Source organism: Sorex araneus, chromosome 1, assembly GCF_027595985.1.
Source record: "Sorex araneus isolate mSorAra2 chromosome 1, mSorAra2.pri, whole genome shotgun sequence".
In the NCBI taxonomy this organism is placed as follows: Eukaryota; Metazoa; Chordata; class Mammalia; order Eulipotyphla; family Soricidae; genus Sorex; species Sorex araneus.
Window position 1 is genome coordinate 171,764,375 of NC_073302.1, and position 25,651 is coordinate 171,790,025.

The 25,651-nt window shown below is 45.8% G+C and overlaps 1 protein-coding gene across 1 annotated transcript in view; it reads left to right on the plus strand.

Moving 5' to 3' along the window:
* Positions 1 to 25,651, plus strand: part of RHOBTB3 (Rho related BTB domain containing 3) — a 63,402-nt gene that overhangs the window by 17,720 nt on the left and 20,031 nt on the right. The window contains exons 5-8 of the mRNA XM_055139451.1: positions 2,864 to 2,975; positions 6,920 to 7,285; positions 16,913 to 17,025; positions 19,471 to 19,591. Of these exons, the coding sequence (XP_054995426.1) occupies positions 2,864 to 2,975; positions 6,920 to 7,285; positions 16,913 to 17,025; positions 19,471 to 19,591 (712 nt within the window). The remainder of the gene's footprint in view (positions 1 to 2,863; positions 2,976 to 6,919; positions 7,286 to 16,912; positions 17,026 to 19,470; positions 19,592 to 25,651) is intronic.

A 25,651-nucleotide genomic window follows, 5' to 3' on the forward strand; every position in this document is an offset into this window, starting at 1 on the left:
GCTTTAAAACTTAATTTGATCTAAGCGTTTTGCATTTCTCTGAAATACCTCTGCAGTTGGGAGGAAAAGGGTAACTTAGTTCCATTTGTTGGAAAGGATGAGGCTGGTGCTCTAAGGCTAGATTTTGGTTGTTGTTCACATTGTTCCTTATTCCAGGTTCTTGAACCTTGGCCTTATTCTTTCCATTTCCTGCCTTCCACTTTCTCCCTCTCTCCCCCTGCTCCGCCTTGTCCAAATACTGGAGCATGATTATGTTAGCAGCGTGGTCAAGGTGGGGAGAAAACATGGTGCTTTCTGTCTCCTTAGTTTAAGGTCTGATGATAGGCTGGAGAGGCAGGAGAGCCAGTAGGGTGCTTGCCTCGCACACAGTGGACTCTAGGCCCATCCTTGGCACCACCTCTGGCCTCTGAGTAGCACCAGGATCATCCCTGAGCACAGAGCTAGGAGTAAACCCTGAGCACAGATAGATGTGGCCTGAGAACAAGAAAGGGAAGATGATGAGAGTAGGGTAATAATATGAGAATAATCACTTTATTTTCCATTCAGTCACTGTGAATTACAAAGCTACAAGGTTCTTCATGGTTGAGTTTTGGGCATACAGTGTTCCAGTACCAATCACTTCACTCCCCCAATGTCTCCAGTTTTCCTCCTGGCTGTAGAGGCACTTTTTGGTCTTTTTTGCTTCCTCTAGGCACTGTGGTTTCCGCACTGTTGCTTACCGGTATGGTGGCTATCACTTTACCTCCTTCTGTCCTCCTCCAGAGCACCACTTCCCCTCACCATTGTTGTATTGTTTCGTTCCCTCATCTATCCCCCCTGCCTCTCCCACTCCCTCCCTTTACTCCCTACTATGCCTGTTTATATGCCGCATATGTGAGAGGTTATTCAGTATTTGTCCCTCTCCCTCTGACTAACTTGGCTCAGCGTGATGTTCTCCAGATCTATCCACAGAGTAGCAAAGTGCATGACTTTCTCTTTCCTCATGGCCTCGCGGGTAGTATTCCACTGTCTGTATATACCGTCGTTTCTTTACCCAGCCATCTGTTCTTGGGCACTTGGTTTGTTTCCAGATTTGGGCTATTGTGAATAGTGCAGCAAGGAGTGCAGATGTCTTTTCTGCATCATAGAATAAACCTCTTTTCTGACTCTCGAGTCGTAAAGTGCAAATGAGATCATGAATTTAAGAAATAACGGCATTTTCAAGAACAGGGGTGGAGCTGATCTGTCAGATTGCAAGAAACATCTGAGATGTCTTGAGTAGCGGGTGAAGAGCTGTGCGGTGTTTCCTGCAGCCCCGCACCAGGGGACCCACATTCAGCCTTCATAGAGCCCCTGTCTGGCCCTCCCCGCATGTGCCCTTCCCCGAAGGGCACCTGCCCCGGGAACATGCCTGCTGCAGCTCGTGGTCCCTTTGAGACCTTCGGCATCCAGGATGGGAGCCTCAGCCACAGGTGGCTGTGTGACGTTCCTGCCACATTTCAGGCACTCAGTAGCAGCACAGGGCTTGTGGCTACTCTGTTGACTGGTGCCAGAATTGTAGACCATTTTTTACCACATGCAAGAGTAAGTTCCACTGAACGGTGCTGTCACCCTTCTCCCAAACCCAAGACCTTGGAATTCTCTGATCAGCCAGCACTATTTCCTGCTTTGTGCAGGCCTCGCTCCTGGGCCAGGCTGCTGAAGGCAGGGACAGCATTGCTGGCATCTGCACCCCTAGGCACACGAGAAACGGGAGAGGAGAGTGGATGTGGATGCCCAGGCATGGCATAGAGAGGGGATTGTGTTGGGGCCCAGAAATGAGAGACTCTGCATCAAACAATTAAGAGTCTGTATGAATAGGGGCTGGAGGAATAGCACAGCGGTAGAGCATTTGCCTTGCACGTGGCCAACCCGGGTTTGGTACCCAGCCTCCCATATGGTCAGGGGTAATTCCTGAGTGCAGAGCCAGGAGTGGTCCCTGTGCATCGCCGGGTGTGACCCAAAAAAGCGAACAAAACAAAAGTCTATATGAATATACATGTGAAACTGGCCCCTTGGGTGGATTTTGGGTTGGGGAAGGCGGAAATTCCTAGTGGTGCTCAGGAGTTTCAGGGGCCCCACCAGCAATTCTTGGACAAACAGGCCAGTGGTTTAATACAAGGGCCGAGAATACAGTGCCACATGGGCTTTGCCAGAGATAACCTAGGTCACCCCAGAGGTGCGGGGGCCCCTGGGTTCTTACAATAATGCATTTGTCCGGTCTCTTATACAATCATTATTTTTCCAGTTTCCAACACTTAGGCATATGTTTGTGAACATTTGCATGTACTCTTCCCCAGGGCTCACAGTGTAAGATTTTTCAGTTTATGAAGGGAAGCCTGGCAAGCTCTCTGTGGCGTATTCAGTATGCCAAATACTAAATAACAGGTCTGGATGAACAACGGGTTGACAGTGATACAGTGATACGGTGATGAAGGGAAGCAAGTAGCACGAAAGAAGATGAAAGAAGATGGTATACATGTGAACTCTCCTGGGAGAGAGGAAGTCGTCCCAGATCTTTTCCTGTCCAGAATTCTGCTCATATGAACACCTGTGGTTGCCTGTGAGCTAGTTCTTGATGGTCACTTGACTTTCTTGATTATCCGAAAGAATACTCACATCCATCTTAAGCAAATAGTTTATTTTTATTTATCAGTCTGTTTCATATGATACATTATTTTTAATTGAAAACAGTTTTTTTGTTGTTGTTTTGTTTTGTTTTGTTTTTAGTGATTACTAATGTATGTACAGTACTGGCCTTAGAAATATTAGTCAAAAGTGATTTGGGAGGTGAATAAACATAACATTGTTTTGTTTGAACTTTAAAAGTTTATTTGTGTTTTAGTTGGAGTATTTTATGATTCAAGCCTTAAATCAGAAGACAAGTGAAAAAATGAAGAAAAGGAAAATGAACAGCTCATTTCACGGCCTTAGGCCCCCACAGCTTGGACAGCCAGGTACATTTATTATCAAATAGATGTTTGTTCAATATTTTTTACAGATGATTTTTACAAGTCTTAGAGTAAGTGTTCAAGGCACATCTGATATTCCGATTCAGTATGGAACCTGGAATCTGCTTTTAGTAACTTTCTTATTTTGAAGCTGGAGGAACTTGGACTGTATTTTTATGTCTTAAAAACTTGAATCTGGGACTGGGAAGATTGTACAGCGGGCAGGGCACTTACTTTACACACAGCCAGTCCAGGTTCTATCCTGTATGGCCCCCCCAAGCCCAACCAGGAGTGATCCTTGAGCTTATAGCCAGGAGTATCCCCTGAGCACTGCCTGTTGTGGCCCCCAAACTAAAACAAAACAAAACAAAAACTAACCAAACAAAAAACCATGAACTTGTAACTTCCTAATAATGTATGTTTTGAAGACCTGTTCTCAATTAAAATCTAATAAAAAATAACAGGTGTAATGCATGTACCTTGATTAAATCCTGGTCCACAAAAAGTATTTTTTAGGATCCTTTGGTAAAATTTTAATATAGACCAGAAGTTAGACAATGTTATGGGATTTTGTTCTTGTGTGTGATAATGGCATTATGACTGATGAATGTTATAATATTTAGCTAATATTCTTTTGTGGGGCTAGAGCGATAGCACAGCGGGTAGGGCATTTGCCTTGCATGCGGCCGACCCAGGTTCGATTCCTCCGCCCGTCTCGGAGAGCCCAGCAAGCTACTGAGAGTATCTCACCCACAAGGCAGAGTGTGGCAATCTCTGCGTGGCGTATTTGATATGCCAAAAACAGTAACAAGAAGTCTCACAGTGGTGGGGGCTGGAGCAATAGCACAGCAGGTAGGGCGTTTGCCTTGCATGCGGCCGACCCGGGTTCGATTCCCAGCATCCCATATGGTCCCCTGAGCACCACCAGGGGTAATTCCTGAGTGCAGAGCCAGGGGTAACCCCTGTGCATCGCCAGGTGTGACCCAAAAAGCAAAAAAAAAAAAGAAGTCTCACAGTGGAGATGTTACTGGTGCCCCCTAGAGCAAATCAATGAGCAATAGGATGACAGTGACAAGTGCTGACAATGATTCTTTTGTGAGGATTGCAGCTTTCAAATGGTTCAGCGTATGGCTAGAGATAAAGTAAAAATAGTAAAAAGTCTTAATTGCTAAATCTAAGTGAAGGATATATTTGTGCTTCTTTAAAAAAATTATTTAAACTTCATTTAAACACTGTGATTTATGAAGTTCACAATACAATTGTTTCAGGTATTTGGTATTCCAACACTAGTTGCACTACCAGTGTGCCCGTATCTCCACCAATGTCCCTAGTTTCCCACCCCTTACCCCGCCAGGCCTGCTCCCTTAGCAAGCATTGATATAACTTACTTTATATCACCTATTACAGCATATGTCTTGTAATGGTATTGCTAAAGCAATGGCCTGAGGATTTACAGAGCTGTTAGGTACGGTCGGGCCTTGTGTGTTACTGTTTTCACTCATTGAGCTTAGTGGGCTTCTACTCAGTTTTCTGATCTGATTTCTTGTTTCTCCTGGACTCTCTGCTTGGTGAAGTTGGGAGGGGCAGCAGGGCTGCCTGTGGCGTGTGCCTCGGGGACAATCAGCTGCAGGGATCTCTCTGGCGTCTCTCTGAGATCAGTCCTGAAGCAAGGCCATTTCTCTGGCAGTGGCGGGAGTCGGCTGTGGGTGGGAGGAGCGCTGGACCTTTGGCAGGGCCTGGACTCCATCTGCCCCCACCCTGCCCCGGGTCCAGAGATCCTGGCCTGGCGGGGGCTGGGTCGGCTTGGGATAACTCAGCTGCTGGCGTCTCTCTGAACGCAGTCTGTAAGTGCTTCTTGATCATTCTTTGACCCTTTTTTTACTGTTTGAAAACAATCAAATTGCAAGACTAGAGAAAGTGACTAAAAATAAATCTTCTTAAATTGTTTCAAGCTTTTTTTGGGGAGGATCATACCCTGTGGTGCTCAGGGGTTGCTCCTGACCCTGTGCTTAGGGATCACTCTTGGTGGTAATTGGGGAACCATATGGGGTACTGGGGATTGAACCCAGGTTGACTGCATACAAGGCAAATGCTCTGCCCACAGTACGATTGTTCCAGACTCTCAGGCTTTTTTTTTGAGGGGGGGGTCACACCCAGCGATGCTCAGGGGTTACTCTTCGCTCTGCACTCAGAAATCAATCCTGGAGGTACTTAGGGGACCATATAGGATGCCAGGGATTGAACCCAGGTTGGCTGTGGGTTCGCTTCCCAAATGCCCTACCCACTGTGCTATCGCTCCAGCCCTTCTCAGGCATTTTTTAACTTAATTTTGTGATAGAAGTAGACTGGTTCTCCATCCAGATAAATCTGATGCATATAGAGAGACTATAAATGATGTGCAATTTGGCTGTGAACTTCCTAGGGTGACATAGCTTCATGTAGCAAACACTACAGCCTTAAAGATTTTCTGGATAAGAAGATAGACTGGCAGGGGCTGGAGCAATAGCACAGTGGGTAGGGCATTTGCCTTGCATGCAGCCAACCTGGGTTCGATTCCCAGCATCCCATATGGTCCCCTGAGCACTGCCAGGAGTAATTCCTGAGTGCAAAAGCCAGAAGTAATCTTTGATCGCCGGATGTGACACACACATAAAAAGAGCAAAAAAAAAAAAAAAAAAATTTAAAAATTAAAAAAAAAAGAAGTTTGGTTCAGGTGATTGACTGTCCTTCAGGAAACCCTTTACCATTACACCATCACTTGGGTCAGGTTTGGAAGGAAGTTAGGCAGCAAACACCTCACAGTTTGGGTCTCTGGTGAGGGCTCAGATATGGTTCTCGGCGCTGAATGGGTTGAGGGCTGATCTTCGTGATCAGACTAGGAATAAGGATTGTATATCTTCTTATATAAATTAGCAGCCTCACCCACACTTTTGCTGAGGTGTACTAGGTGGGGAGGAAACTGGCTCTGGGGGAGTAAATTGCTTCACAAGGAGGAAGAAAAATAATTTAAGATCAAAGGCTTTCAAAGTACAGAATTCAAGACTTTGAGGTGTTGCAGGTTTAAGTGTAGTACGCAAGGGCTGGAGAAATAGCTCAGCAAGGAAGTTTCTTGCTTTGTATGTAGCTGACCTGGGTTCGATCCCTGGCATCCCATATGTTCCCCCAAGCACCACCAGGAGTGATCCCTGAGCTCAGAGCCAAGAGCCCTGAGCACAGCTAGATATGGCCACAAAACAAAACAAAACTTAAAAAAAAAAAAAATAGAACAGGGGCTAGAGCAATAGCACAGTGGGTAGGGTGTTTGCCTTGCACGAGGCTGACCCTGGTTTGATTCCCAGCATCTCATATGGTCCCCTGAGCACCACCAGGAATAATTCCTCAGTGCAGAGCCAGGACTAACCCCTGTGCACTGACAGGTGTGACCCAAAAAACAAATAAATAAATAAATAAATATAGAAATAAATAGAACAATGTCCTCTATCCCACTTTCAGTCCCAGGAATAAAAATATTTCAGGTGTGAGACTGGATTTTTATAACTTACTCAAACTTGGTTTGAATGTTTATCAAGTGAAAACAGAGAATAACAACATATTAAAATTCAGATTTTGGAGGAATATTTTATTTCAGGACATACAAATATTGAGAAATGCTGTTTTATTGTTCTTTGTAGGACTTACAGAATCAATTATTCAGCACTGTAGAAAGTAAATATGTAGTATTTCTATGTGACTGTGTTAAGAAGCACTGCAGTCCCAAGCTTCTACGTGTCTCTAAGATGTTTAGACTAGTTTTGGAGGTTAAAAAAATTTCAAAATACTGCAGATTCAGTCATGCTACATAATAATATTTTAAAATATTGTTTTTTGGTATTTAAAATAAAACCCAACATGATCATGTCTATAGATCTGTGAACTAACTTGTTATTTTCCTGTTCTTTTTTCGGTGACAGAGAAAATGCCGGTCTTAAAGGCTGAAGCCTCCCATTATAACTCTGATTTAAACAACTTGCTCTTCTGCTGTCAGTGTGTGGATGTGGTCTTCTACAACCCAGAGCTGAAGGATGTCATCGAGGCCCACAAGATTGTCCTGTGCGCCGTCAGCCACGTGTTCATGCTGCTTTTCAATGTGAAGAGTCCTGCTGACATCCAGGACTCCAGCATCATCCAAACCACCCAGGACCTCTTTGCTGTGAACAGAGATGCTGCGTTTCCCGGTGCTAAGCCCGCGGCTCCCGGCAACCCGCCCTTACGCGTCATCGTAAAAGACGTCACTTTCTGTTCCTGTTTGTCCGACATCCTGCGCTTCATTTATTCAGGTATCTCGATGTGTGGTTCTGGCGCCGTGTAAGCTGTGAGTGTGTATCTTCCTACCATCAGAGGTGAAGGGCATGCTTGAGATAGAATCTGCCATAGGGCCAGGAATTGGTCCAAGTCTTTACAATCTTTTTTATGAGTCTTGGTTTTAAATCTGCTCACTTAAAAAAAAAATCAGGGGGCTGGAGCGATAGCACAGCAGGTACGGCATTTGCCTTGCACACGGCTGACCCGGGTTCGATTCCCAGCATCCCATATGGTTCCCTGAGCATCGCCAGGAGTAATTCCTGAGTGCATGAGGCAGGAGTAACCCCTGTGCATTGCTGGGTGTGACCCAAAAAGAAAAAGAAATCAGTGGTAAAATCAATATAGCACTGATTCTCCCTCACCCCCACAGTGGGCACGTATATTATTAGTATTTTCTTTTAAAAAGACCCCAAATGTGATAATGCAAGGATCTTTTGCCCAGTTTAAGGAAAAAAATTTTTTCAAGTACATATAAATATGTATCTCTACCTTCACCTCTTGTTATTACTTTGCTGTTTGACTCTTGATTTTAGAAGGAATTTAGGGGGTGAAAAAGCTTGAGGGGAGAAATGAGCAGGGTCATTGCATTCAGTTTCGGAACAGGAAACAGACTCTAAAGTTAGTTCAGGCTGAGATACAATCAGCTTTGACTAGGACTATTTTAGATTCGATGTTTTTCTGATTGTGTTCTTATCTTCTAAGAGTCAACTTATTAGATGTTTTTATTTCACCTTTTTACAATTCAGTATTAATCACATGCTCAAGAGTAGAAGTTTTATCTGAGTTATTTTGCAAATGCAGGTCTCACCTCTAAACGTCCTGGGTCAGAATGGAAAGAAATGGGCCGGGCCCACAGGGCTCCAAGGGCTGGTGGGCACATGCCAGGCTCCTCTGGGCCACCCAGCCCCATCCCTGCCCTGAGCTGGTAGTAACCCTGAACACCACCGGGTGTAGCCCAAAGTACACAATGAAAACTAAAATTTAAGAGGCCAGATAGTACAGGGTGCAGGGGGCCTCGCCTTGCGCATGTCTGACCTGGGTTTGAGCCCTGACACCCTGTGTAGTCTCCTGAGCCCCACCAGGAGTGATCATGGAGCACAGAACCAAGAGAAATCCCTGAACATAGCTGGCTGTGCTCCCATTCTCCTCCCAACACCCCCCTCCCCCTGCAAATAACCCTAAAATTTAAAATGGGAAGGAACAATTAGGGACCGTGACAGGATCAGTGTCCAGCAGATAGGGTGCTTGCCTCGAATGCAGCCTGCCTGGGTTCAATTCCTGGCATCCTGTATGGTCCCCTGAGCCCACCTGTTTGCACAGGAGTGATCTGCGCAAAAACAAAACAAAAAACCAAAACAAAAAAGGAACAAAGAGCTTCAGAGAATAAAGCATCCAACATCTTCTGGGAACTTCCCCTTACACTTTATTTAAACACTAGGTTTTATAAAGTTGTTTATGATAATTTGTCACGCACATTCAGTATTCCAACCCAATCCCACCGCCACTGTCACCTTCTCTACATCTTTGTCTTCATTTTCCCAACCACCCGTCAAGCCAGGCCCCATAGCAGGCCCACGGTATTTTATTTCATATTGCTTGTTACCACTAAATGGCTAGCGAAATGAGCCAAGTATATATTCATAGAAGAAAATTTGTGAAAATTATTGTGTCTCACCATGGGGACATTAAGTCCTTGTCTGAGGGTGTACTAAGTTGTTGTTACAAGTTAAGCCTTTTGTGTAAATGTTTTTGTTAGTCCAAATTATTTGGCTTCTACATTACATTCCCATCCAACCTGCTGTGCTCCTATTGCGATGTCAGTATTATAGAGTTTGGAGATGCTGCTTCAGAAAATCCAGAATATTTAACTGGGTAGAATGTCACTGGGTGTGGCTGCCTGCGCTTCCAGAAGTATGGGAAGGTAGGGGGAGGTCGCCCATCCCAGTTCGTAGAAGGCCTGGAGTTTTCAGCCAAAAAATCCTGTGTACCATCTCTGTGGGACTCAGCCCTGAGGTGGTGGCATCTGCTGAGGCATGGCGGTGGCTTTGGGGTGTGAGTGTGGTGCTGGAACGTAGGGCAGGAGTTGATGGATGGAAGGAGCTGAGGCCGTCATAGCTGTTGCCGACCTGAAGGTAATCGGGCAGGGCACAGGAAGCCTGTGGCGATGACAGGATGAAACAGAGTTGTCAAGGTCAACTCCAGCTAGGAGCCGTCTGTCACCCGGGCTCAGGAAGGCCAGCATGCTGAGTGGGCGAGGGAGGACTTGTCCTTCCTCCAGTCCTGCGGTTTGCACAGCACAGTGCCACCTGGGTTCTTGTGAGTATGTAGGTTCTGCTTGGGTAGACCCTGACCAGAGCTTGGCATTGGGACATCAGCCGCCCGACAGGTGTGGCTTACGGGTGTGGCCCCCAGACAGCAGCAGACCCATGCTGGGAAGAACCAGCATGAAGGAGCTGAAGAACTGCTGAAGGAGCTGGGAAGAACCGCTGAAGGAGCACGCCCCTGGCATCAGCCCTGAGGCTGGGAGAGTGGCCCAGTTACCGGTCTCAGCGCGCAAGGTCCACAGGGGGTCGCCAGCAAGGGGGACTGATGCAGAGGTTTCCAGAGCTGGACTGTTGGCGACTGGATGCCAACGCATTGGAAGCTGGGAAAGAGATATAGCAGCTGTGTGAGAGCGGAGAGAGGCCTGAGGAACCAGCTGAGCTGCAAGTCCCTGGACACAAACTTTTCCTTGGACGCTGGACTCGTCATTGCCTTTCTGCTCTGATTTCTCTGTACGTGACAGTCCAGGCAGGGAGTCAGAGCGGGCCAAGGGCTGAAGGTCTGAAGGTCTGGGCTGGGGGACGGCCCCGCTGGCTGCTCAGGCAGAGCTCGGGAAGGAAGGCCTCAGCGGCATCCCACTCAGTGCCCGGGTCCCTCTGCACTCATTCTCCTCAGCTCTGCCTGTCGGTCTGACCTTACAGAGTATAATCTCAGTCTCAAGCAGAAATTGGATTGTTTAAAAGTATTCTAGCTGGGTTTTTTTTGACAGTCAACAAAAATTCTAAAAACTGGGGCTGGAGCAATAGCACAGCGGGGAGGGCGTTTGCCTTGCACGTGGCTGACCCGGGCTTGATTCCCAGCATCCCAGATCCCATCGCTGGGTTTGACCCAAAAAGCAAAAGCAAAAAAAAAAAAAAAAAATTCTAAAAACATGAAACAACACGGGGATGGAGAGTTAGTACAAGGGGGAAGGCATTCTCATTGTGAGGGCTGACCCTGGTTCGATCCCTTGCACCACGTAGGGTCCCTGAGCCCTGCCAGGAGTGGGCCCTGAGGACTAGCGAGTGTAGCCACAGAATAAAACATGTAAAGAGAGGGGGTGGGGGATCAGATTTTCTCTCTCAAGTGTCTAGATGTTTGTTTATTTATTTATTTATTTACTTACTTACTTACTTACTTATTGCCTTACTGTAGTTTTTGTGGCTAGGAGGCTGGCTTTTTTTTTTCTCTTTTGGTTCACACCTGGCAATGCACAGGGGTTACTCCTGGCTCTGCACTCAGGAATTACTCCTGGGGAGTAATTACTCAGGGGACCATATGGGATGCTGGGATTCGAACCTGGGTTGGCTGCATGCAAGGCAAACGCCCTCCCTGCTGTGCTATCACTCCAGCCCTGGTTTTTTATTTTTAAGGATTTGTTAAACAGGTAAAAGTTTAAGCCTGCATTTTTTTTTTTCTCCCTCAAACCTCAGTAAAGAGACTGGCCTTGTGTGGTTTTATTTTGCTTCTATTCTTGTTAAACACGCTAAGACTTTGAACAGCATTTTAAGACCAGTTACGCAATGGTTTCCTCCCCCAAAGTCCCGGCCTTGCAGGCTCCTCCGGGATCCGGGAATCAGGCGGCCTGGCGGGGGCCGCCGATGGGGGCCGCCGAGCCACGTTCCCATCACGCTCGGGACTGTTTGCCCTGAGCAAACACAGGCTGCAAAACACTTCAGAACTGTCTCCTGCCTGGGAAAGGGCAATAAAAGAGGAGTCAGAGTGCAAGAAATGAATGCTCTAGCTCTTTTAATTTTTTAATTTTTATTTTTATTTCATTTTTATGAGGTTGTTCACGATAATTTATTACATTCAGTATTCCAACACCAGTCCCACCACCAGTACGCATTCCCACCACCATTATTTTGAATTTTCCCAACCACCACCCAAGCCTGCCCCAATAGCAGGCTCTCATTAATTTATTTTGTATTGCTTATTATGAATTGTTCTCTAAAAATGACCAAAAGAGGTTTCCATAGAAAAAAAAGTGGATGAAGATTGTTGTGTCTCACCATGGGGCCATTGAGGCCTTGTATAAGAGATTACTAACATGTTGTTATGGGTTAAGCCCGGTGTACTAATATTTTTTTCCTAATGTGTGCTACTGCTGGTACATCAGTAGTAAAGTGTTCTAGCTTCTTTTTAAATTTTGTGCTTTCCAGAATAAGTGCTTTGTGTCGATTGTGTCACAGTGGACATTGGGCCCTACACTTGGGACAGGCTCTCTGGTCACTTAGTTAGCCCTTTCACCTGACAGAAAAGGCTTCGGGTTATTTATTTTGGGGGTTTGAGGCTCATTCCTGGCTCTGCGACAAGGGATTATTCCTGGAAGTGCTCGGGGGACCCTATGGGATGCAGTGATGAGGCCCGGCTGGCTGTGTGCCAGGCTGTGCCCTACCTGCCGTTTGTCTCTCAGGCACAGGCACATTTCTGACCCACCACACTGACGGGTTTGAATGTTTATGCTCATGTCCTGCTGGAAAGTCGCTGACACCGTTGGGGTGTAAACATGCAGAGATTGACAATGGGTCACGGGAGGTGGATCTGGAAGCCAGGGCCACGGGCTCTGAGTCTCACAGAATGGCTCTTCTGTGGCCTCCAGTTATTCTTTTTTTTGTCCTAGCCAACTTGTTTCATTTTATTTTATTTTAAATTTTTAAAAAATTTTATTGAATCACCGTGAGATAGTTACAAGCTTTCATGTTTGGGTTACAATCTTACAATGATCAAACACCCATCCCTCCGCCAGTGCACATTCCAGTTATTCTTCCCTGTGTGATAGGGCCTTGCTGCCTGCACATTCCTGAGTCACGTGGTCTCACGGTGAAGAATTGGAAGCTTTGTCAGAGCCTCAAGAGGGCAGCTTCCAGGGCCAGAGAGATAGTACAGCAGGTGGAGCGCTCTGCTTGCAGGCAGATCACCCGGGTTCAGTCGCTGGTACTGCATGGGCCACCTGAACTCCACCAGGAGTGATCCATGAGCGCAGAGCCAAAGTCAGCTCTGAGTACCATTGGGTGTGACCTCCCACCCCCCACCCCCCCAAAAAAGTTCAGCTTCCAATTCTTCCTGCTCGGGTTGGTCCTTAGAATGCCAGATTGCTTACTGAAATGCCAGAGCAAATGAGTGCGTCTTGCTTCTTCAGTTTGCACCAAATATCCAGCTCTGAGAGTTATGGCATGCTTTTCTGCATGTTTAAAAATACTTCCCGGACATACCTTACAGGCCTGAGATCCCGGGGTCATGCTCCAACATCCCCACCCTGCAAAGCAAGCCTTCTCTCTGTAGTGCGTTACCGTAGGAATGGGCTGGTTATTGAACGAGGAGGCTGCTCGAGGGCTGGAGCACAATCCTGGATTTGAGCCCAGCATTGCAGGCCTTCTGGGTACCACCGCTGGAACCTTGGGGCTCTGGCACACTTGGGAGGCTCAAAACAAAGGGAAAAAGATAGATTGACCCGGCAAGGGCTGTGACTCAGCCATAGAGCACAGGCTTTGTACATGTGAGACCCTGAGTTCAATCTTCGGATCCTTAGCTTAGGCAAAATAATGTGTGTGTGTGTGTGTGTGTGTGTGTGTGTGTGTGTGTGTGTGTTACACACACACCTCACATCCTACAGCCACCACCATGTAAACAGTGGACCAGCTTCATGACTACTCTCAGAAGAGATGCCAAGCCAAACTGCTAACTCTGAGGTTCTGGGGAGAGAGGTGGCTGAGAATCACCCCGGTTCTACAGATCCCGGAGCAACATCCCCAAATTCCTCAATACTAACAACCCATTTGGAGCGTGGCAAATTAGATGGGAAAGTAGCGTAGAAACCAACTAGGCTCAATAAATAAAACCATTAACACAGAAGGTCCAGCTACCAACAAACAGCTCAGTAAACCCCCGGACAATGACTTACTGACCCCATGCGGAGATACAACAATTTTCACAAATATTCTCTTGCTCAATTATTTTTTGATAATTCTATTTGCCACTTTGTTGTAACAAGCAATATAAAAATAAACTAATGTGTACCCATCCGGGGACCAGGCTTGGGGGGGGAGGTACATGGTGGGGATTTGGGGACAGTCTTGAAGGGGAGCCAGCATTGGTGGTGGGATTAGTGTTGGACCATTGAATGCTGAGACAACTGTATTACGAACAACTTCATAAAAACACGGTGTTAAGTTGATATGTATACATTAATTGATAGTGAAATAGAGGGGAAATTGCTGTTTAGTATTGAGTATATCCTGCTCACAGAGAGCAGGCGAAAGATTCTCGCTTTATTAGGGCCCGTGCGTGTCAAAGATGTAATGATTAGGAGAACAACTCAATATTGATGTTTTAATTTAGGCACCGTGGCTTACAAAGGTGGCCCTAGTAGGCACACAGTGTCCGGACACCATCCCTCCACAGTGTCCCCAGGCTCCCTCCTACCCCCTCAGCCTTCCCCCTTGACAGGCACATTTTCCAGTTGGGTTGTGGTTTGGGTCTTTGGCTTTCAGTGCTGTTGGCTCTGTGGTTCAGAGATAAAGATCTGCCTCACCTCTACCCACCAATGAGCCTGAGGCTCCTGGCTACGCCCCCGTGAATTTAGGGGGGGAGTTAAGATGAGGCAGATGGAAAGTGAAAACCCAATATTTAGGGTGTCCCGACAAACTCACCTGACTTCCGTTCCCAGGCATCTTTCTATGACTGGTAATTTACAAATTTGGCATTTACAAATTTACCTGTGACTTACAAATTTGTGACGTATGGTTTACCTACTACTGGTCCCATATATGTAGACTCGATGCTTGGTTTCAGGTCTTCTGAGTTGAGTTACTGTGCAGATGTTTTTAGTTCATTTAATTTGACGTGGAAGAGATGGCATCTGTGCTCTCCTTTAGTATGCCTCAGCCTAGAGGGTCAGAAATACAGAAACCCAAGCGCTGCCCCTGGCTTGGGTAACCTAAAGGTGCCAAAGCATGGCCCTGAGCCGGGGCCGGGTGGGGGATGGGGCTGGAACCAGGGGGCAATAATGGCTGCAGCTGCAATTCAGTTCCCTTGAAGAAGCTAGATTTGGGGTGTGTGTGGGGGGAGGGGGGTTCTGACTGATTTTTTGGATTCAGGTTACACCACTAATGAATAGAACGAGCTCGGGATCTCCCACCTGTGACTGGCATATAGTACCTTGTGAATCACTTTTTCAGGAGATAGACTCTCTGTAGGATGGATGGGGATAATAGCGTAGTTGGAATTGTGCCTTGGGGAACTTCCTAGCACGGAGTAGTGTCTTGGACGAGTAGGGAAGGGAAGCCCGGCACGGAGCAGGGAGGTGTGGGCAGCTGAGAGGAGGCAAAAGGAACTTCTGTTGACCATCGATTAGGAAGACATGGGTGAGTCCCAGCAGAAACTGGGGCTTGACAGTGGGTAAGACTGTTGAAATGAGCTGGGGGAGATACGGCGGGGACGTGGCAGGCATGACATTGAAAGAGGGAAGGAGGGGGTGGGATCCTTTCACCCCAGGGCCTTCATCGGGGAACAGTCTGGCTGCTGTCTTCAGGCTTGTTCTGTTGAGGCATCTCAGTCTGGTCAGGCATAAGACCTTTCTGAATGTACTTGGTTCCTACTGCATATTCTTCTCTTTAATGGAAGTCACTGTGTGTGGTCAGTACAACTTATTTCATGCATGGAAAACACCAGATCTGCCTCCTTGCCCAAGGCAAGTCATTTGGGTGCTGCAATGTACTTGTGATTGTACTTGTGTTCTGGTCATTGCTATTTTTTTTTCAAATTTTATTTTTTTATTAATGAGTCATCGTGAAGGTACAGTTACAGAGTTTCATGCCTGTGTTACAGTTATACAATACTCGAATATCCATCCCTTCACCAGTGCCCATTCTCCTCCACCGATGGCCCCAGTGTCCCTCCTCCCTCCCCATGCTGTCCCCCCCACCCCCACCCCCCTGTGACAGGGAATTCCTTTTTGTTCTCTCTCTCCTTTTGGGTGTTATGGTTTGCAATAGAGATACTGGGTGGCTATCATGTTCAGTCTATAGTCTGCTTTCAGCCTGCCTTTCCCATTGCTATTAGCACTGAGACTTACAGCAGAGAAGGAACAACTATCCAGGGAGGAAGTGTCCAGGGCTTGAGAAGCAACTTAGTGGGAGGAGAACAGTTGTTGTTGGGGGCTGGAGGGTCTGGGCCACATCTAGTGGTGCTCAGAGCTTACTCTTGCTCTATGCTCAGGGGTCACTTTTGGCAGTGCTTGGGAGACCATGCAGTCTGGGAATGAAACTGGGTCAGCTGCATGCAAGGCAAGTGCCTTAACCCCTGTACTCTCTCTCTGGCTCCAGAAAACAACAGGAGCAATTTAAATGTTTTAGATAATTATAAGGGCTGGAGCGATAGCACATCAGGTAGGGCATTTGCCTTGCACGCAGCTGACCCTGGTTCAATTCCTCCGCCCCTTTTGGAGAGAGCCCATCAAGCTACTAAGTATCTCCCCTGCACAGCAGAGCCTGGCAAGCTCCCCCTGTGGCATATTCGATATGCCAAAAACAGTAACAAGTCTCACAATGGAGATGTTACTGGTGCCTGCTCGAGCAAATTGATGAGCAATGGGATGACAGTGATACAGTGATAAGGATGTATATTTGGCATAGAAATAGGACTTGAAAAGGTGATACTTGGAGGGAATATTCCCAGTAGCTAAAATAATAGATGTAACTTAAGTGCCCCTAAGCGCCCATCAGCAAAGGATTGGACAAAGAAGAGGTGATACATTTACAAAATGGAATATTTTCATTTTAAAAAATGATGAAATGTTGCCATTCACAGCAAAATAGAATGAGTTTGAAGGGATTGTGTGGAATGAAATAATTCAGAAGGGAAAGGACACCAGTGATCTCATCTGAGTGAATGGTATAAGGATATAAAATTGATGAACAAAACAAAGCAAAATCGGTTAAAGACAAAATAGAACAAAGGTTATTAAGAAGGGGCTGATGGGAAGAAATTAGGTAGATGGGAAATAAAAACTAAAAAATAAATTACTGATGCTGGAAGAAAAGAAAAATACTAAAGAAAGAACATTGAGGGGGCTGGAGCAATAGTACAGTAGGTCCAGCACTTGCCTTGCACTCGGCTGACCTGGATTCAATCCCGCCTCCCATATAGTCCCCTGAGCACCATAAGGAGTAATTCCTGAGTGCAGAGCCAGGAGTAACCCCTGAGCATTGCCAGGTGTGGCCCCTGAACAAACAGAAGGAACATTAATACCTAATCTAAGATTTTTCTTTCTAATTAAACATATATTCATGCATTTACAGGTGCTTTCCAGTGGGAAGAATTGGAAGAAGATATCAGGAAGAAGTTGAAAGATTCTGGGGATGTCTCAAATGTTATTGAAAAAGTGAAATGCATTTTAAAAACACCAGGAAAGGTAAATTGGTTTATTATAATTAGCTTACTTTGACTTTCTCTGAATTATAACTAGTAGACTTTGATGCATATATAATATTGAGTCAGTATGTAAATGTTTTAAGTAAAACATTTGCCACTTAAATATAAACATATGCTTTCTATCACTATCTAAGCTTTTACTCATATAAGAATTGGAATATATGAGTCATGCCTTTTAAATGTTAATTTTTGAATTTCATCCTTTGAAATGTCCCTCAGGAACCCCAGGAATTTGCAGCCTATGTCAGGAATGAAGGCTGGTGAATTTGTTCCATTCCAGTTACGCTTTCTTGGAGAGGATGCTTTCTCAGTCCTCAAAATTTATGTTAAAAATTGCATTCAGGAACAAACAATTTCTTTTTTGTGCCTTTTTCAAGAGTTCTGTGAGATCTCTATGATCTCATGAGCAGTGAAGGATTCATTTCTCAACTAGTATAACTTCAAAGTTATATGTTAGGTTCAAAGATAATAAGAATGCAGACTGTATATATGTAAGCTTGGATATGTTGAACCTAGTCACATACTGTATAAACAGTCTGTAAGAACTTTAAAATTATAGTTGTTAGGGGACTAGAGAGATAATACAACAGATAGGGCACTTGCCTTGCATGTGGCTGACCTGGGTTCAATCCCCAGCACCTCGTATGGTCCCCTGAGCACCACTAGGAGTGATCCCTGAGTGCAGAGCCAGGAGTAAGCCCTGAGCACTGTGCGGTGTGCCTCCCTCTTCCTCTGTCCCGGCCTCGTAAGAAGAAATGAATAGCATAGGATTAAGGAGAAGACCTTTCTTCTGTGTGAGTGACAGAATGATGCAGGTATACAGCTTTAATAAGTGTTTTATAAGTGGATGGCATAGTGGTAACCCTCTTGCAGTCTGGCTTAGCTAGATAATGCTTTTGTAGAAACATGCCCCAAACTTACGTTTTGCCTTTCAAAAGCTCTCTAGATGAACTTGTGTGTGTTCTGATTGCTTAGGTGAATATGTGCTCCGGTACATTTTTTGTTCTCAGCAAACTTGTGCCTTTCCTTGGCCTTGATTCGGAGCTGCCATTCCCCTGAGCACTGGGTATAAATTGGATTCTTGGGAGAGGTGTGGCTGGGGCTGGGCGCTTCCTAGTCGGGAAGTCCACTCCCTCCGTGCCCCAGGAGGAGCGAGGAGGCCTGTTGTCCGGGGTTCGGAGCACCCCCTGCCCTGGCTGCAGCACAGGGAGGAATTGGGAGCAGGACGTGCTTCGGGGATGCAGCTTCTGCCAGGAATCCTCTCTGGCTGTTCCGGGCTTTTTACAGATGGAGGCATAAGCTGCTTTGTTTCTAAAGTCTCTGCTGCTCTCAAATTCTGGGATGCTTCTGGACAGGAGGGCCACATCAGTGCTCGGGGGCCCAGGGGTGCCCCCAGTTGGGTTTTCGCAGCAATGTGGGCCTGAGGCCCAAGCGTGGTGACTGGCTAGAGGGTCTCTGGAGCCCACACAGGTGATGCCTGTGTTCCAGCCCCTGTGTGTGTGCCCTGGGTCTTCTCAGTGTCCTTCAGGGGAGGTACTGGACAGGGTCAGAGAAGGTACCCGGGGCCAGGACTGCCAGGAGCCTGTCTGGTGCATGAGTTCCTCTGGCAGTGTTCCTCTACCTTATGAGGAAGGACAGTATTTTTCTCTTTTCAGCAAGTGTCTGGCTTCCTGGCACAACTGATTCATCCAAAGTGGGGAGTAACGGGCTGGAGTGATAGTCCAGAGGGTGGGGCATTTGACTTGCACACAGCTGAACTGGGCTCGATCTCTGACATCCCATATGGACCCCAGCACCACCAGGAGTGACTCCTGAGTGCAGAGCCATGAGTAACCCCTGAGCCGCGCCAGGTGTGGCCCAAAAAGAAACTGAAGTGGGGAGCAATGCCCCTGGCTCTTTTGTTGTTGTTGCTGGTGTGGTATATCATGGCCCATCAGAGGATCGAACTCACCAGGGTCTGGTCATGGGGCTGCTGCCCGGCGCTGTGCTTTGGGTCTGCCACTGCTGCTAGGGCTTGGTCCTGTCTTCAGGCCAGTGCCCTCAGGATGCCCTGGCCAGACAGCAGGCGGAAACCGTGTGGACTTGCCTAGAGAGAAGTGGGCTGGTTGTCCGTGGAAGAGATTCGGCCTGCGGGGTGGGTTTCCCAGGTGACAAGAGCAGCCCTGGGACCCAGGACCCTGCATGCAGCTCCCCAGCATGGAGTTTTCCCCAGCTGCGTGTGCTGAAGCGCTGGGGATTGCTCTTTGCCAGACAGTGCGTGGCTCTGGAGGGGAAGCTCCCCTGGAAATCCTGGCTGGAGGAACTGAGTCATTATTTTAGTAGACATTGAGCACCATTTTCTGGATTCTCCCACTCACCCATATATATTCTCAGAATTCATTGTGCAACATTTCTCCTTCTCTTCTTGTTTTTTTTCCCCTCCCAGATTAATTGCCTAAGGAATTGCAAAACCTATCAAGCCAGAAAACCTCTGTGGTTTTATAACACCTCCCTCAAGTTTTTCCTTAATAAACCGATGCTTGCTGATGTTGTCTTCGAAATACAAGGTATGCTTCAATCTTCGCGCTATAAGAGTGAGCCCTTTGTATTTCCCTGCTGTTTCTACTTTAAGTATGTGGGTGAAAGGGTAATGGTTCTCTGCAGCAGAACATAGACTAATGTGGTCCGAATTTCAACCAGATCTTCCAGAGAAATGAACTGTGTTATTAAAATGGGAAAAGAAGGCTTGGCCCTCACAAGCCGTGTCCTCCCCTGGACACTCATCTCTGGCTTGTCGCAGTGTCTCTCAGCTTGCTTTTTCCACTCTGGGGCAGTCTGTGCTCCCCTCCTCTCCCCTCCCTGTTTTTGTTTTTTGGGCCACACCCAATGTTGCTCAGGGTTTATTCCCGGTTCTGCCTCAGGGATCACTCCTGAAAGGCCCAGGGACCCATGTGGGATTCCAGAGATTGAACCCGAGTCAGCGACATGCCAGGCAAACACCCTCCCTGCTGTACTATGGTGCCAACTCCTTGAGTTCTCTCTTGAACGCACACTTCTCTCTTTCTCCCCTGTGCCCCCCTTTTTATTTGGGTTTTGGGCCACACCCGATGATGCTCAGGGGCTACTCCTGTTTCTGCACTCAGGAGTCACTCTCGGTAGGCTCAGGGGACCATATGGCTGCCAGGATCAAACCTACCCACTGTACTGTCCCTCGGCCCCTCCCCTCTCACCTTTCTAAGCAACCCTAATTCAATAAAAGCATTATTGCTTCACCGTTTTGCCTCCTGAAATTCTTTTCTATGGAGGAAAGAACACAGACACACACACCTGTGCTGAGGGGAGGACTGACTCCTTCCTGCTGAGGGCAGTTCCTCTCCAGCGCGAGTCCGCAGCTTCCTGAGAAACTGGGTGCCGGGGATCACCTTCCACCTTGGGCAGAACCAGTGGACTGTAGGTACAGCTTGACAGCTGCTTCATGGGGTTAGTGGGATGGGAGGAGTGTCTGTGCACCAGTCCTCAGCCACAGCAGGCCCCTCCTGGGCAGGTCAAGCAGAGAAGTGGACATTTACCTCCCTGACCCCCCCACTTTGCCAAGCTGCTGGCAACAAAACCATCATTAACAGTATTGTAAATGACATGGTCCCCTAAATGACACTATCTCAATAAACACTAAAAAATATAAAATAAAAAATATAAAATAAAAAATAAAAAATATAAAAAATATAAAAAATAAAAAATATAAAATGAGGCGGGAGGGTGGAATGATAGTGCAGCAGGTAAGGGGCTTGCTTTGAATGTGGCCAACCCCTGTTCGACCCCCAGCACTCAATATGGTCCCCTGAACCAACCAGGAGTGATCCCTGAGCGCAGAAATAGGAGGAAGATCCTGAACCAACCAGGAGAGATCCCTGAGTGCAGAAACAGGAGGAAGATCCTGAACCAACCAGGAGAGATCCCTGAGTGCAGAAACGGGAGTAAATGAGCCCTGAGCATAGAGCCAATAAGCCCTGAGCACCACCTGGTGTGAACACAAATGAAAATGTAAAACAAGGACTCTGCCACTGCAGGTGAGGCCTGCCTCTGGTGACATCATGGGTTACTAAGGGAAGGGAGGCAGGGTTCTTCCCTTCCAGGTGGGTCCCAGCAGCCGCCACACCTGCGCATCACAGCTCCTGCAGCACCTGACATCTACTCAACTATTGACATGCTGCTCACTCTAATGCTTCTTGCCATTTGTTGAGGACTATCAGAGAACAAAGAGCATGGCCTCCACCTAATCCCTCAGCATTTTCCAGGGGATCTAACTACAAAGACTCACCAACACAGCAGGAACACTAGAAAACCATTGGGGCAACACACAGAAGTCCTCCATGTTCAGGAAGTGAAAACATCATCACCAGAGACACAAACACCACCAGCCAGCTCGGGAAATCCTCCAACAATGATTTTAAGTGAACCATGATGGGGATATTTGATGAACTCAAGAAATCATGGCACCGGTTGTCAGTGAAGCACAAGAAAATAGAAGAGTCAGAACGACAGAATGACAATAGAAAGAGCAGGAATGAAGAACATGGAGGGTGATAGAAAAAAGTCAGTAGATGCTCTGAACAGCGGAATAACAAGCTGAGCAGAATGTGGAGAAGCTCCAAGATGAGAAGGAGGAAATGGCTAGGGAACATCAACAGTGGATAGTCTGAAAAGAAATGAACAGCACACCAGTGGGCTATGGGGTGAGTTCTAAAAGAGCAATATAATAATCATCAGAGTCCTGAAGAACATGAAGCCAAATGTGATGAGGAAACAGTTAAAGAAATCATTGATAAGAATTTTCCACAGTTGAAGTTTTTCCCAAAGTTGAAGGCTCTGAGATCCAAGAGGGCTGAAGGCTCTCCACAAAAATAGACCAAATTAGGAAAACTCCAAGGCACACTGTACTCAAAATGATGGCTAGAGACAGAATATTAAAAGCAGCAGGATCAAAAAAGGAACTTACATACAAAGATAACGTAAGATGTGAAGATGATCTAACAAATGAGACTATGAGTCAGAAGAGTATGGGAGGATGTAGAACAAAAACTCGATGAAGTCAGCACCTCATCAAGAATATTCTACCCGGTTAGATTATCATGCAGATTTGAAGGACTGATAGAGAGCTTCACCAACAGGCAACTACATTGAAACGAGTTTTGTAAGAAGCATTATAAGGGTAATCCCTGAGCACCACCAAGTGTGGTGACCCAACAACAAAAAACCAAAAAGAACAACAAACTAGCTCCTTTAAAGAACAGAAGTGGGGGCTGGAGCAATAGCACAGCGGGTAGGGCATTTGCCTTGCACGTGGCTAACCCGGGTTCTATTCCCAGCATCCCATATGGTCCCCTAAGCACTGCCAGGGATGATTCCTGAGTGCATAGCCAGGAGTAACCCCTGAGCATCGCTGGGTTTGACCCAAAAAGAAAAAACAAACAAACAAAAAAATAAAGGACAGAAGGGATGTGTCAATGTGTGGCATTGAGTTTGGCCCTCAGTATTGGTGCATATGGTTGCCCTTTACTATGTTAAGAAAGCTTAAAGACGTAGCTTTCTGATCATCACAAATTGACTTACATTGATCTATTTTTAGGTAATGCCATTTGCTATTCTTTTATATTTTGTTGTGCAAAAACTGTGAAATGAATTTGTTATGTGCCTGCCAAGGGGCTCAGTCTGGTGAGTGGAAAGGAACCTGGGGTCATTGGTGGTGGGACTGGTATTGGAACACTGTATGCCTGAAACAACTCTATTATGAACAACCTTATAATAAACAGTGGCTTCTTAATTTTATTTTTTTAATGAAGAGATAGTCCAGTGAGTAGGGGTTTGCTTTGCACGAGGCCAACCGTAGTTTAATCTCTGGCATCCTATATGGTCCCCAATCACTGCCAGGAATAATTATGAGTGCCGAGCCAGGAATAAGTCCTGAGCATTGCCAGGTGTTACCCCAAAATAAAAAATAAATAAAAATTGTAAAAAATGAAGTGAAGATAGGCAAAAAATTTTTATATATATATTTGTCTTAGTATTTTTCCCCAACCATCTGCTTCATTAATTTTCAAGGATGATTATAGATGGAGAATATATATGTACATATTTCATATATATATATATTTATATATTTAAGAGCGATAGCACAGTGGATAGGGCGTTTGCCTTGCACACACCGAACCAGGTTCTATTCGATTCCTCCACCCTTTCGGAGAGCCCGGCAAGCTACCGAGAGTATCCTGCCTGCACAGCAGAGCCTAGCAAGCTACCTGTGGCATATTCAATATGCCAAAAACAGTAACAAAGGCTCACAATGGAGATGTTACTGGTGCCCGCTCGAGCAAATCGATGAACAATGGGACAACAGATATATATATATATATCTTGTGTGTGTGTGTATATATATATATATATATACACACACACAAGAGTTTAGGTTTTTAATCCCCTGAAACAAGCCTCCTTAATATTATATTACCTCTGGCTTATTAAACATTCTTTCGTTGTGTTTGAATAGAAGGAACTACTAGTGGGTTGAAGGTTATGTCTGGCTTACATCAAGCATCTGTAGCTTTTGCTACACTTATTTTTTTGTCATACACTGAGAATTAATCACCAAAGCAATTGAGGTTGCTTTTTACTCTCTGTAGGAAAGCAGTGCTGCCAAATGTTAATAAAGATGAGCTGTTTTAGTGTCCATTATTGATGATTTGCTTGGATAACTTTGTTAATTTATTAGACTAAAAACATAATCTTAAAATGAATTGTCAGATGTCTTCAATTATGCAGGAATTGTTCCAACTGAAGTAGAACTTCAGGTGGACTATTAATAGCAGGAAGATATAATTCTAATTTTATAGTAGGAATATATAGCAGCTATCAGTCATTTAATTTCTGAAGGGTTTTTTTCCCAGAACAGTTCATTTCACTTTTAAGCTTGGCGGCTTGCCAGTCTCTAAGGGAGACATAGAGACGTGCTGAGATAAAGTGCCTTCTCTTCTGTCCCCAGCTGTGTTAGCCTCGGTCACTGAGAATGGGACAGGAAGACTAACCTTGAAATGCACTTTCAAAAATGACTTAGGAAAAAGAAAACAAGGACCAAATTTGCTTCTAACTTTTATATAAGCCCCATTAATATCTGCTTGCATGATCAAATAGTTGAGCGATTCTGGACCACACCAAATAGATTTGACATCTGTTTGTTATCACTGTAATAGTCTCTACACATATATTTATATAGGTCAGTGGTCTCCGGCCACCAGTGCTTGCCTGCAGGTGTCAGAAGGTTGAGAACCACTGATTCACAGTTTTGGTTATAACTTCCTGTCTGGACTGGTCTCAGGTGGAAAAGTATTGAACATTAATGTATATTTATTACAGCTACTCCTAGTGGCTTTTTAAGAGCAACTATAAAAAAGGGGGGGGTGTTGGGGGGAAGTGTATCTGTGTGTGTGCCTCTGTGTGCCTGTGTTTATGTCTGTATTTATTTGTGTGTTTGTGGAAGCCCCTTCACTGAACTGCAATCCAGACCATATGTCAGCTGCTCTAAAACTAATCTTGGTAAATATTTAGGCCTTATATGGTTCTTTTCCTTTTCTTGGCAGTCTCAGGAATTGAACCCTGGATCTCACACATGGAGAGCACGTGCTCTACCTCTGCGCCATGTCCCTGACACTGGTCCTAACCCTTAGATAGAGAGATAAGGGTTTCCCTTCCACATTTGGATCTGTGTCTCATGAAAACTACTTTAACATAATTGAATTTCCTAGGGGCTAGAGTGATGGTATAGCAGTAAGGCACTTGTCTTGCACAAAGACAACGTGGGTATGATCCCTGGCATGCCATATGGTCCCCTGAGACCTACCAGGAGTGATCCCTGAGCACAGAGTCAGCAGTAATCCCTAAGCACTGTCAGGTGTGGCCCCCAAACAAAACAACATTGAATTTTCTCACTTTTTGTTCTGTGGTAGTATATATATATTTTTTCTGTGCTCATGGGACCATCTGGGGTGCCAGGGATTGAACCCAGGTTGGTTGCATGCAAGGCAAATGACCTACCTGCTATATGATCACTCCAGGCCACCTCCTGTGGTAATATATCTTATAAACTTATATCGAATGTACTTGTGTGATATTCTAAATATGTCTTGAACAAGGCAATTTTCTTGTTCAAGAAAATTGAAAAATGAAAATTTTCACTTGGAAACTTGGAAAGCAGTATGAGAAAAGTATGATGGATGTAGTATTTTATTTTAGGGAAATAAGAATCAGAGACCTCTGATAACTTAGGCGAAGTTTCTAGAAAACTTGAACATTACATTTTTTGTTTCATTTTTTTCCTTAAAAAATTTCGCTAAAGCTCTATGGGAGCAGAGAGGTGAATAGTCCAGGGATTAAGGCTCTTGTCTTGCATATGGCCGATCCTGGTTGAGTTCCCAGCGCCTCATAGAGGAGAACCCCCTCTCCTCAGCCCAGAGCAGGAATAAGCCCTGAGCTCTACTCGGTGTGGCCCCGAACCACCTCCCTGCAGAAACAAAAACAAAACCCCAAATCCCCAAAGCTGTAACAACTGAGTGAATACTACAAGAAAATATTTTAGG